We start from the raw sequence: 13,323 nt of genomic DNA, 5'->3' as shown, positions 1-13,323 counted from the left end.
TGTAAAATGAATATATCGTTTTGTATATATATATATATAGGTGTAAAAAAAGTAGTTGAAGCTTTGGCCAATTTCAACACTGTAGATGAAGTAAAAAAGAAAAATTAAATTTTACTCTAATAAAAAGAAAAAAAAATATGATAGAATGGAAAATTTACAATGGAGATAATAAAATGGGATTGTTAATCTAGAAAAGTAGTTGGAGAGTATATATAAGCTTTGTTTGTGGAAGAAAATGTTTTAATAAAAATGGCATTATAGGGAAAAATTCATGATGGGTAACACCATTGGACTGGTAATATTACCGTTATATTAGTTTTTATCTCTCTCTCTCTATTTTCCGGGGTAATACTCCCTCTTTAAAGCTCTAGGTAACAGGTCACTAAAAATCAATTTCTGCCACATAATTCCAATTATCCTGAATATGCATTCGCAGCTTTAATATTTTGTAATTCCTCCGCTATATTTTGTTACAAGCACTTGTTTTCATTTCTCTAATGAAAAAATTTAAATAATTTATGTTACACCGACAAAAAAATTTGTTTTAAAATTTAAGAAAAAAATTCTCCCATTTTTTGGAGTGTATATAGAAATTTATTTAGCGGCTTTTTTCTAGTTAAAAAATTGTTCTACAATAGATGAAAATTTTCTTACACTATTTAGAATCACTTGTTACAATTTTTTGATTTTTACGATTTTCCGACTAAAAAACAATGAATTTATTGGATAAAACCACAATGACTGATAAAATCAATTTGATACAAAGTAAAAAAATAAAATTGCAAGAGATATTGAATACAGTCGAGAGGGGAAGAGGGAAAATGCATGAAAATCACGAGGCTTTGGGAAGGAAATAGAATGAGCGAGCGAGAGGAACAATGGCACCAGGCATTTGAGCAGGTACGCCTGAAACTAAAATCAATTGTAATCAAGACCCAGTATATAAATCAAATCGCTCGTGGAAGATCGAGCTAGAATATAGCATTCGTTACCGAGGAAATGGGTCCGAAGAGAGAAAGTGGAATCCCCCCTTTCGGGCAGGAAAAGGATGGTACAATGTGAAAGAAGAGAAAGAGATAACTTCCTTTTAAATGAATTGTCGCAGCTACAGAAAACCATCTTGTGGTTCATGCGATTTTAAAAGAGAATCTTCTCGAGGAAACTGGAAAATTACAACAGATGATGAATTAAGATTCTTTAAACTTATTAAAATATCTATAATACGAAGTAGAAGTTTCTCCAATATTTTAATTTTTAGGTTATGTTATTGTCATTAACCCCTTTATCCTGCTTGAATTTTTAAGGTTATGTAAAAATTTTGTAAAAAAGTAATCTAAATCACAATCATTTTAAACTAAAAATCTAATTTTGTAAATTTTCTTTATGTTTTTTTTTCTAATAAAATAAATTGTATGTGAGATATTGCCGCAAGCGGAAAATCCAAACTTTAACAGGGGATAAATAGTTTTCAGGTGGAGGGGAAAATAGTTTAAGTGAAACCAAAAGGTATAAAAGTGGAAATAAAAAAAAACAAAAGAAAGACAGAGAGAGAAAACTAAGAAATTTTTAAAACTCGCTTAAAGAATCGTGAATGAACTCTTTGGAGAAATATATAGTAGACAGGGAAAAGATTACCCAATTTTATAGTGAAACATCTATACCCAGTAAAAAGGATTGTCTGAACCAATCCTAAAGGTTAAAAAGCTTTAAAATTTAAAAGAGCGGAATTGCTTCTTGTAGAATAAAAGAAACCAAAAGATGTAAAATGTAGAATCCTGATCCTTGAGCAAACTGTGAAATTAGAATTCTTAAACCCTCTTAAAACGGCCAAGATGAGGTCTTAAAATTTTAAGATTTTCCCCGTGATTTTCTCACAAAAAAAAAGGAAAAAAACACCACTCAAGTGTCAATAATATTGTATAAGATCTCAAAGTTTGAAAAAGTAACTCTAATTATATAAAATATATTTTAGAAGAATATTCTTCTAAATATTTTTATAATTTTTAAAATATTCCACGTTCATGACATTAAATCTCAAATATTTTTTTTTCAAATATATTGAGAATAAATTCTTAATAAACAAAAGACTATTTGAAAATTAAAATTCTGATCGTGTTGGAAACTTAAAGTTTTCAAAGCGGGAAACTTTCCAAGAGAATGTTTGTTTGCAAAAGCAATAAATGACGAGAAACCGAAGACGTTGATCTCCATCTCTCTCTTTTGCATTCTTTCTAGAAACTGAAATTAAAGGTAGATGAGTGAATGGTTTTGCACCTGTTTGTATTGAAAGTGGGAAAACTTGGTAATGCAGTTTTCATCGCAAAAGTTAAGGGAGAGTCGCATAAGCATTGCCGATGAAAAGTAAAGAAAAAAAATAAAGCAAAAAAAAAAAAAAGACCGAAGCTCGATGCTGACGATATCCAGTGACACAGACACAGTGGTGTTAGTCGACGGACACTGAAAAGGTATAGAACTGGGTAATCTATATGTATATACGCAGACCCATATAGGGTCGCAGGTGTTGCATTTTGAAATTTTGTTCTTCGTGGATGAATAAATCTACCATCTACTCTACCATATATATATGACCAAAACCCTCTCGCAAACCATGGATTCTTTCCCTCACGTTCCTCCCTTTTTTTCCAAATATCGAAAGAACCATAATTTTTACAAACATAAAATCACAAAAATTACTTTACGAGCTCCATTCACAAATAAATATTCATTTTACTTATAGAAAGTCACCCTTAGCAAATTTTATTGTGCATTTTTTATATTTATATATTTTGTTATTTATATTTTACATTTTCTAAATTCTTATTTCTTTCTGAAAGTAATTTCAAAAACAACAATTTATTGAGTTTCTCTTAAAATAATAAACAAATAAAAAAAAAACTAAATGATGTCGATCATTGATTATTATTTTATCCGATATAATAGCACCATAAAAATATATATTCATTTTATCATATTAAATTTTTTTTCTCCAGTTGATAATAGTTGATTGTTTAATAATGAGTCATTTTGTTAATAAGGGACAATCGTGTTTTATGAATCTAAATTATATAAAGTGGGGTATTAGTACATGATGTCGTTATTATAATGAAGCGTTTGTAAAAAGAGAAGAAATAGAAGAGATAGAGAGAGAGGGAAGGTAATTTTCTAAAGTACCCATGAAGAATTGATAACTATAAGAAGGCATGCAAATTAAAATCGCCAAAAAAAATTTATATATCCATAAAAATTGATCGTTATTATTGTAAAAAACAAAAATGAATTCAAAAACTTTAAAGTATTTTAAATAGTTTATAAAATAATTTTTTTTCAACATTAAATTAACTGTAGGTATTTGCAATTCCCTTAATATAAATTATTAATTAATTTGAAGAAAATTATTTGATTGTCAGTATTTGCTTTTATATATTATGTAAATTTCGATAAAATGTTTAATACAATTAATTAATTACAAAAAAAATTAATTGATAAATTGTAAAACAAAGTAACGAAAAATCAACGAATTTGTACAATTTCCTGACACAAAAGTTGTTTGAAAATCAAATATAGAGCTCAAAAGTAAAACACCTCAGGCAACGCGCGTTACTGATAAATAAACTTTGGGGAAGATAATTATTCTCCTTAGGATTTCCCAATGAATGGTAATTATCTAGTTTGTAATTTCTCCTTGAGAGGAAGTTCTAATTCAAAGCACTTTGCTGTATATGTATATATATATATATATCGACCAATGTAATGTTAAGGTGTACATTTACATTTTCGCCCCGTTTTCTCTGCGAGCGTGAAATTGTCACATATATACAAACATTCAATTGGAATGTTTGCCAAGATATTTCCTTTGTTATCATGGCCTAATTTTCAATGAAATTTGTCACTAAACTTAACTCCATTGATGTTGTGCAAGGTACATATCCTCTGTTTGCGTGAATGTCAACATTACCACGCGAAGATGTGTCAAGTATCGAGTTATCAAATGACAGAAACAAAGAGAGAAAACACCCTCTAACAATATTCATTTACATTCCCGCAAGAAACAACACCATGTGCATAATATAAATAAACATTTTTGGATAAAATTAAAGTACGGTACAAAGAATCTCCTTCCTAAAAAAAATGAACAAATACAATAAGTGTTAGTAATTACTGGTGACATTATTAATTAATAAATAATTTATTACTTAACACTAAATTAAACTAATATACTGTGTTGGTTAATAGATTCCACAGAAAGAATATATCCAAAAAAAGAGGCTGGAAAATAAAACCAATTTTTTAATGTCTTTTTAAAGAAAGTCAGCGAATATATGTGTCAAATAATTAAAGCAATAGAACAAATGGGGGGAGTTAATAATAAAAGAAATTGACTACTGAGAAAATAAAAATTTGCAAAAATCAAAACAAAAAATAAACTAACCTCCTCGTAAAGGCCTAGGAGATAATGTACGTGGATTGCCTGTAACAAAAATATAATAAATCATAAAAAACAAAATAATAAGAAATTAAAAGAATTGTCAAAAAGTTGAAGATTCATTGTAGAGAAGAGAAGAAAATTAGAATCTTATTGGAAAAATTCTTAAATATTATTTGTCACCTTTTCCGTTTTCTTTTCTTTGTTTTCTATAAAATGATGACGGGTGAGAAATCGTACGACAAGCGCGAGCACAACTATTGCTTGTACAACGTTCCTGCGAATTTTGCTATAAAGTCTCGTAAAAGAATGTAATCTATCTACGTCATTCGCATTAAGCTTCTCTCTCCCGTTCGATAAACCCCGCGACCTCTTTCTGAACATGAAACACATAAATTTCGTACGTTCCATGTAATATCGAGTTAGTGTGTAATAGTAGTAGTAGTAGCAGCTCCACAAAATATTAAACCACAAAATATCGCGTAGGATTCCAAAAAAAAAAAAATGGTCGATAAATTGTAAAATATCATCATCGTCATGTTTTCGAAAAAAAATCACAGACTGCGTTTACAATACTGTGGGATTACTTCAACTTAATCTCTGTGGAGTTAAGTTATTTTTTTGGTATTAGCGAGAGGATTTAAATGATTTCCTTCAAAAAATAATAAAACTAAAAATATTTTTCAATAATATTCCAAATTTAATATGAAAAGGGAAAAAAGAATTCTCATAAAATTGATTATGATTTGATAAAAATCTGAGAATAATTCGAGACAAGCTGTCCAAATCTGTTCAGGAAGAAAGAATCCATTTCTACAATTCTTTTTTTTAAGAAGCACGTGTTAAGAAATAGTGTATCAAAAAAAAAAAAAAGCTGACAATATCTGCATTGAACGAAGTGAGAAACATACATATACACATTCGCGTGAGGATTTTGACCTGAAAGTGAATAAAAAGTGGGACCACAAAATGACAAAATAGAAAAAAGTGCAATAAGGATCCATTCTTTCAGAAAGAAAGAGAGAAGACAACCCTCTCCAATCTTGGATCGAACGCCATCTGGGAGGTGATAACCTCGCCGTTTCAAAAAATTCTTGAGTGGGTGGCAATGGTCCCAAAGCGGAAATGGCATGAGAAAGGATGAGGGTTAAAGAAGAAGAAGGATACATAGGTGCGATCTCGAGAGGTCTCATAACACTTGGAACCAGGTGCTCTCCACTTATTGCTCCCAAGTCGACGAAATCGATTCTCACTGTATCTGTATCTCACTGTATACATATATATTCAAGTCTCTTGGGTACAAAAAAATATCGGAAAATATTCAACCAATATAAAAATTAATTACTAAAAATTAAAAAAAAGAATCTATTTCTACAAGCAGATTTCCGAATAAAAACGAAATTATTTAGACGAATTGTTTTATACGATTTAATGTCAATTTTTATGAATTCAAAATGGCGGACAACAAAAATTGAAAAATTAAATTAAGCTTTTTACATGGAAAAAAATTCCAAAATCAGTTACTAATTTCGAATTCCAGTTAAAAGTATTAAAAAAAATATTTTAAATTAATTAATAGGATTTATCGACTTTTTTTTCTAAACAGTGATTTAATTTAAAATATTTTTTTTTTATTTTTTCGTTCATATAAAAATTATTTCAGCAAAAATGTTTCAGCTTCAGTATTTTTACTCTTCTGACGTTATGTGTACGTTGAGTGAGAAAGTTTTTCGATTAAAAGGGAGTAAAATCAAATGTGAGTGGGCACTCGAATGACAAATTACTAGCAGTCATATATATATATATATATATATATATATATAGAATCTGAAACGAGCAAGACAGTGAGAAAGTAATTTTCTCATTTCGTGGTTGTGCACTTGACCCGCACTCGGCCCACTATTCACTTCCGACGAATTGTGGACAGACTTTTTGATCAGTTTCTACATCTCGGAATTCAGATTTGTGGTATATATATATATATATATATATATATATTGCCGGATCGTCAAATCGCCTCTGGAGTTGAATTAAGCTGAGGCTGCAACTACAATAGGCATTGAATTTATATCTGATCATAGACGATCGAACATGAATGACTAGATTTCAAATATGAAATGGAAGGATTAATAGTCTTGAGAAGTCCTCTCTGTCTTCGCAGTCCATCCTGAACAGCTGAGGTTTCTCTTAACGTCTCTCTTGAAACTTGAGAGTGAGCTAAACTGTAATTCACGCTGAAATATTATATAATGACAGTGGCACACAAATAATGGTAAGCCTGTGAATCAACGATAAATACAATATTGCTCAAAACGTTAAATATACAAATATTATTTGACATCAATTCACAGAGTACAATAGTCAACAATCAAAACATTGAAAAAATTAAAAACATTCAAAATACAACATAAAAAAACGTCCATACTTCTAATTCCACTTTCACCATTCCAATTCAAATTTTGTCATTACATTTCCACTAAAAGTAGAAGTGGAAAAAATAATAAAAATTCTGGAAAAAAAATAATAAAACTTGTGATGAAAGGCAAAGAAAAAATGATTGGATGTGACAAAGTCATGCGACCTTCTTTTTTTTTTTTTTTTTATTTAAAAGCCTATCGTTTTTCGTTACAAACAAAGGACGTCATCTCACCGACGTTTTTATGACAACGACGACGGGGAAATAATTACGAAGCCGTTGCCCAGGAGGCAAGCCAAATAAGCTTCCTTTTCTTCACCATCAAGTCTGAACACCTTGAAACGTGATTAATCTTAATTTTCTTAAAGCTATAATCTTTAATTAAATCACCATTGATCCCGAAAGGATCCATTTTCGATTCGGGATGAAAATGAGAGAGAAAGAGAGAAATCAATTTTGTCGATGAGGGCCCCACGTCGAAGAACCTAATTATCAATTTACGAGATCATAAATAATAGGCTTCGTTTTTTTTTTTATTTAAAAAGATGAAGGTTCGACAAACTAAACGATATCTAGAGAGAGTAGAGGAAATTTTTGGGAGACAAAAGAAATAAAGTAACGTGTCTTTTATATATTAAAAAAAAAAAGAAAAAGAAGTAGAAAGCGAAAAATGCACCCATCGAGACGATCGACTATAAACCACACGAATCCTATTTTCGATCAATATATTTATGGGCGATTCTACGTTAAGAGGTACCTCTATAGCGCATGATGAAAAAATTCCTCATTTTTTTTACGTATCAATTTACGGTAAAAATTGATAATAATTGTAATTTTTTTATTTAATGTTTAAAAAAATTTTAATTTAAAAAAAATCGAAATAAACTAGAATATGTGAAGAATAAAATATGTGCTATGTTTTGCTACAAAATCGTAAGAATTTGGTATATACCTCTCAACGTAGAATCACCCATATATATATAGAGAGAGAGGTAAAGAACGTTTTGCCCAACACAGTACTTGAGCTTAATCGACCTCGACGCCAATTTCGACGATCGGAAACCGAAATTACCAAAGGGGGCCAAATTAACGCGTTCGTTTGATTTATATTCAATGCAATCGACGATCAAATATTTTCTCCTTCGTTATGCTTGTTAGCCAAACGAGCACCTCTTTAACCTCCTCCCTCCCCCACCCAACACCAAAAAAAAATAATTTTTTCTCTTTTTTCCAAAAAAACAAAAAAATTTTTATTATATTTATTATTAAATAATAATTATTATTAATATAAATAAATAATTATAAATATTAATTCGGGAAAATTTCCAAAAATCGTAAAGCAAAATTTATCAAATTTTTCAAAAAAGAAAAAGTAATAATTGATACTTGATATAATAATAATCGGCTATATAAATTAAATAGAAATTGATTTTAAGAATCGAAAACCGATTCTCCTTGAGAATTTTTCAATGAAAGAGAAGAACAAAAAGATGGTTGAAGGAGGACACGATGCTTTCAAGTTCCCCGCACTTGAGGGAGCGCAATAAATGAAAAGAAACGAACCATTAAGTTTTCTATGCTTCTAAAATACCATTTGAAGGAAAAGTGAGAAAGGAGTGCGCGCGCCATGCGTTTTTTTTTGTTAAAAAAAAGCTACATTCCTGTGACAACCGCGAAGAGGTGCTAGCAATGTCGATAAGAAAAAAATATAAAAAAAGTAACCATTTCATTGAGTTTCTAAAGGGGAAAAAAAAATTCGCTTCTTCTACTGCGCTTTATTCTCAATTTTTCAAAATTGTATTTCCAACTATTTTCAACGTTATCAACGTAATATTGCTCGTTATATTAATTTTTCTTAATGAGCAGAAACGTAATGAAAGTCTCGAGTTTATTACATCATTACTGTCCCTCTAAAAACTATGTATAGAGAGAGAAAGAGAGAGATTATTACTAATGAAATACGAGAATATTGCTTTTTACATTTTATTACATCAAATGGAATTTTTAAACAAATAGATAAAAATAAATCATTACATCATTTCAAAATTAATTATTTTTTATAAAAATTATTTATTAATTAAAAGTAATTATTTTTTAAAATAACTAGTATTTAATTGATAGTGAATTATAATTTTAATAATAATGATAATGATGTTAAGTTAATAAATAAAAAAAAATTCTTATTATAAAAAATTTCCTGTACGAAAAATTCGGCTTAATGGTAATTGTATATTTTTAATTTTTTTGTGTGAAGAAATTTTGATCTAATAAAGTTTATTAAGAGATTATTTGAGACATAACCTATAAAGAAGAAAAATACAGAAAGCAATGAAGCGTTTAATTTTGCAGCTGTTCACAATTTAGCGAGAACAAACAATATGAATGAAAGTTTTAATAAAGGAACAATGGGTTATTTCTAAATTACAGGACTCATTATGGTGCATAGTTGATCTTCCATCAGAGATATGATTTATGCGCGGTGAATATGTGGATATTGAGTTTCAATATTTGCACAAGGGAAGAGATTTCATTTCCTAGCATATATAACCATGCACTTCATCGAGATTCTCGTTAACATAAAACAAAGAAGATTCTCTCAAAACAAAGGATGAAGGAAGATGCATATTATATGTATATATATAATATAGTCGACCGAAATATTAGAGATCCTATATATACTAAAAGATTTTATATATGAGGCATTCCACGTGAGATTTTCATCGAGCATTTTATTTTTACTGGGACTTTTTTTCTGAAATTTTTATAAAAAATATGTATTTTCTTTTTTTTTTATAAAAATATAGAAAAAAATCGTCAAAAATCGACGAAAATGATTCTCAATTTGAATATTTAATAATTTTTATCGAGAAAAAATTCCTTTGCCTTCTCCAACTTTTTAAAATCAAATTTAAAAAAATAATTTAATCGTCAACATGTTTCATCAAGGTCACATTCAATATTCTCTCGCGGTTGTGATGATTCTAAGAATTCGTCTACCAAATTTTTTTTTAATGTATCTTGAGGCGACAAGCGGCACGCTTTAAAGTGTGCTTTCTTTGGCAAAATAAAAGAGAGAGAAAAAAGATAATAATAAAAAGTTAGGTGATGAAGGCTAATTGGATTTCTACGAAAGTTGATTTTTCGAAAAGTGTTAGTTTGCCTTAGTGTTTAGAAAATAATATGTTTATACAATATGTTGAAAGATTTAGGATAGATGAGAAAAAAATAACAGAGTAATTGATTTGTTTAATGGGAGGAGTTTTTAAAACGTTTGAACGATATAATAACTGGCAATTAAGTTTTGAAAGATTTTTAAAAACAGCAAGCGAAAGAATAAAGATGTAACATTTTATATCTCGCTTTCGAACATAATTCAAATTTTATAGAATTAGACATAAGAGAAAGTATTTTCAAAATGAAAAAAAAGAAAAATAAGTTAATTTAAAATTTTTTTAATAAAAAAAAATAATTCAAAATGAAAATTAGAGAAAAAATATGACATTTCCAAATGTAAATTTCAAATAAAAATTGAATAAAAAAAAAATTGAATAAAATAAACAATTGCATTTTAAAAGAAAAATTAATTCGCAATATAATGGAAATTTAAATAAATAAAAGAGTATGATAAAAACGATGTTTTATAATTTAACATATATTACCTCGTGTGAGCAGAAATTTTATTCGAGTCAATGAAAATCATAATTGAAATTTATATTTGAAAAAAAATGGAGAACAGAAAATATTTCATCAAATTCTACTTGTAATGAGATTTTAATGGAATCTCGTCTACCAGATCAAATTAACTTCATTTACGAGAGAATTATTAATTTCCCCTCCATGTTATACAGTGATTTTTTTTTAATATAAAATAAAGGTGGTTTTTTTTATGATACCGTCTGACGGATCAGAGGTCGACCGACTTTCTTTGGTCTTATCGAGCGAAATGATTCAAAAGAATCGCGTGTCGCAAAGCAGGTAGAGACCATTTTCAAGAGGAAGAGAGAGAGAGAGAAGGAGAGAGCAAAAGAGAGAAAGAGAGAGAGAGAGAGAGAGAGAGAGAGAGGAAAATAAAGGAGATGAAAAGAAGGGAACAAGTTGCTCGTACACTTGTTCCACGTACTTGTTCCACTTGAAGTCGTAGCTGGGCACGTTTTATGTAAAAACACTCTTCATCGATCGCGTGGCATCAACGAGCTAGACAAGAGGAATTCATTTCTGAATGTGTATCTTCGAGTTTTGATGCACGCCCAGAATTCTTAATAATCATAGGGGCAAATGAAAAAAAAATCTAAACAAAATAAAAATAAAACACGATAATAATCAGTCCAGGTGTAGAGTCGCGACTGACATCTTCGTTTTTCGCATTCTAAAAATATATACATATCTCTCAAGTTAATACTATTTTTCCTTATACATATAATTATAATTTTATAATACAGAGAGAGAGAAAGAGGAAGTTATTTTCAGTATTTTTCCTTTTGTTGCATTATTTTTCGTTTGAACAGTTAATTAAACGAGTTCGAATTTACTTTAAAGAAACTACCGTCCTACGATTTTAACTACTGTCTTCCAATTTTTCCAATTACTAATTATACCTACTCACGGTACTATAAAAAAAATTTATTAAATTTGAACTATTATTATCAACGGTAACTAAAACTACCTGCAGTATGTGAAATTTTACTATACCGTCTATTAAATAACTCCAAAGATAAAAAAATTAGTCTCATTTTTAGCCTAATCAAAGGCTAATATTAAATTTAAAAAAAAAAAAAAATTTCACTATATTTATTATATACGCTATTAATTTTTTTCATTTATCTACATCTAAAATTAAGATGATTTCCTTTTTTTGTAACAAAATTAAAAACAAGTCTCGAGAATATTGACTCTCATTTATAAGAGCATCCGGAAAGGACTACAAGTGCCACAACACCCTGAGGGCTTAAAATTTACTTGCGTGTGTTGATCAAGACACGCGAGAGATTATAGTAGTAGCAAATGAATGATAAATAAATCGACAAATAAAAGACATTAGCTATAGATACATTTCCCGTGATTTTATTTCAAGAAGAATAAGAGAAAAGAAGAAAGAAAACAGATCGAGGAGGATGATGATAATGATGATCATCAAGACTTGTTGAAATAAAACTAAAAAAAATCTTCCGACTATAGTATCACAGATAAACGGTAAAAATTTTTTATCACTCTGTACGAGTTCAAGAGAAGAAAAACGATGCATGTTTTAACGCGGTGATTTCACTGTCCCTTGATATGCCATCTCTGCATTTAAAACGAGATTCATTTTTTAAGATTCCGTTAAAAACGTCGTACCAAGAGAGTGACATTTGAGATGAATGCAAAAATTACACACTCGACTTGACAAGCGATTGTTGAATTTTCTTTTTTTTTAAAAAAAATATATTATTATAGAAACGGAATTTTACTTCTTCTTTTTCTCATGATAAAAACTGGTAAATTGTAGATATAATCATTTTGCATTATTTGCGTAATAATTGATGAACGTTCGCTATTTTTGTAAGAGGAAGAAAAAATGTTTTTCATTTTTTTTCATCGAGTGATAAAAATTTCAGTTCAATTTATCTCACTTGGAAAGATAACTCTGAAGATCTTTTTATGAAAATTGAGTCGGAATTCGGACAATAATTTCCGTTCAAATTTCGATCGAAATTCCTGAAAAATTTCTATTGTAAAAGAAATTCGGGAGGAATTTTCAAAATAAATTTTTTTTTTGAGAAGGTATATAGTATACAAACTTTACGAGAAAACCTATAGGGAAAAAAATATTTACATGTAGAATTACGTGACCTAAAATTCACATGTCCTTAACAGAAAACGTTTAAATTTTTCTTTTTTTCTTTTCAAAAATCATATTCGAAAAATTTCAACGTCATAAGCAGAAAAACTTGAAAAGTGCATTTGAATTCAGTCAGAGTTTTGAAATCGCGCGTGACTGGATTAATGCAATGAAACGATTTTTTGGTGCTTTAAAATTTTCCACGTTTTTAATATTCATATAATTTATTTTAAGAGTTTATATGAAACTAATAAAGAAAATATATTTTATATTTCGAAACTTTTACTTTTTTGATTTTCTCAAGTAGAAGTATAATAATAATAATAATAATATTTTAATTTCATTTTATTTTAGCTTCATCTGATTATTTTATTCTCATATTAACAATATTTTTATACACATATATAAATATATTTTTAAGTACAATTTTTCATTTCATCTACAATTTTTCATATTTTTCTTGTAAGTTGTGATCAAATAAACTTGTAAAAGGATAAATAAAATTTTTTTTCCAATAAAGTTAAAAGCATTCTCCTCTTCCCCCACCCCTCTACGGAAGGAGAAATTGTATTTCAGTTTTCTGCCCGGGGAAAACTATTTTTTTTTGTGTTTAATTTAACAAAGTCACGTTTTTTTGAAGGGAGGGGGGGGGAGAGAATTGATTGG

At 28.8% G+C, this 13,323-nt stretch overlaps 2 protein-coding genes across 13 annotated transcripts in view; both read right to left on the bottom strand.

Annotated features, from left to right (window-relative positions):
- LOC127276707 (iron-sulfur cluster assembly 2 homolog, mitochondrial) overlaps nt 1-13,323 on the bottom strand; it is a 345,592-nt gene that overhangs the window by 194,564 nt on the left and 137,705 nt on the right. The window lies entirely within an intron of this gene.
- Nucleotides 1-13,323, bottom strand: part of LOC127276693 (synaptogenesis protein syg-2) — a 219,781-nt gene that overhangs the window by 184,262 nt on the left and 22,196 nt on the right. For 4 of the 6 annotated variants that reach the window (XM_051297301.1, XM_051297297.1, XM_051297299.1 and 1 more), the window contains one exon: nt 4,430-4,468. The exons of the other annotated variants lie outside the window; for them this stretch is intronic. Coding sequence is in view for 3 of the 4 variants with exons in the window: in XM_051297297.1 (XP_051153254.1) it covers nt 4,430-4,468 (39 nt within the window). In the remaining variant the exon portion in view is untranslated. The remainder of the gene's footprint in view (nt 1-4,429; nt 4,469-13,323) is intronic. 6 annotated transcript variants of the gene reach the window in all.

Source organism: Leptopilina boulardi, unplaced genomic scaffold, assembly GCF_019393585.1.
Source record: "Leptopilina boulardi isolate dan_hultmark-lab unplaced genomic scaffold, ZJU_Lbou_2.1 LbouV2_151, whole genome shotgun sequence".
Classification (NCBI taxonomy): Eukaryota; Metazoa; Arthropoda; class Insecta; order Hymenoptera; family Figitidae; genus Leptopilina; species Leptopilina boulardi.
This window is presented reverse-complemented; position numbering and strand designations above follow the sequence as displayed.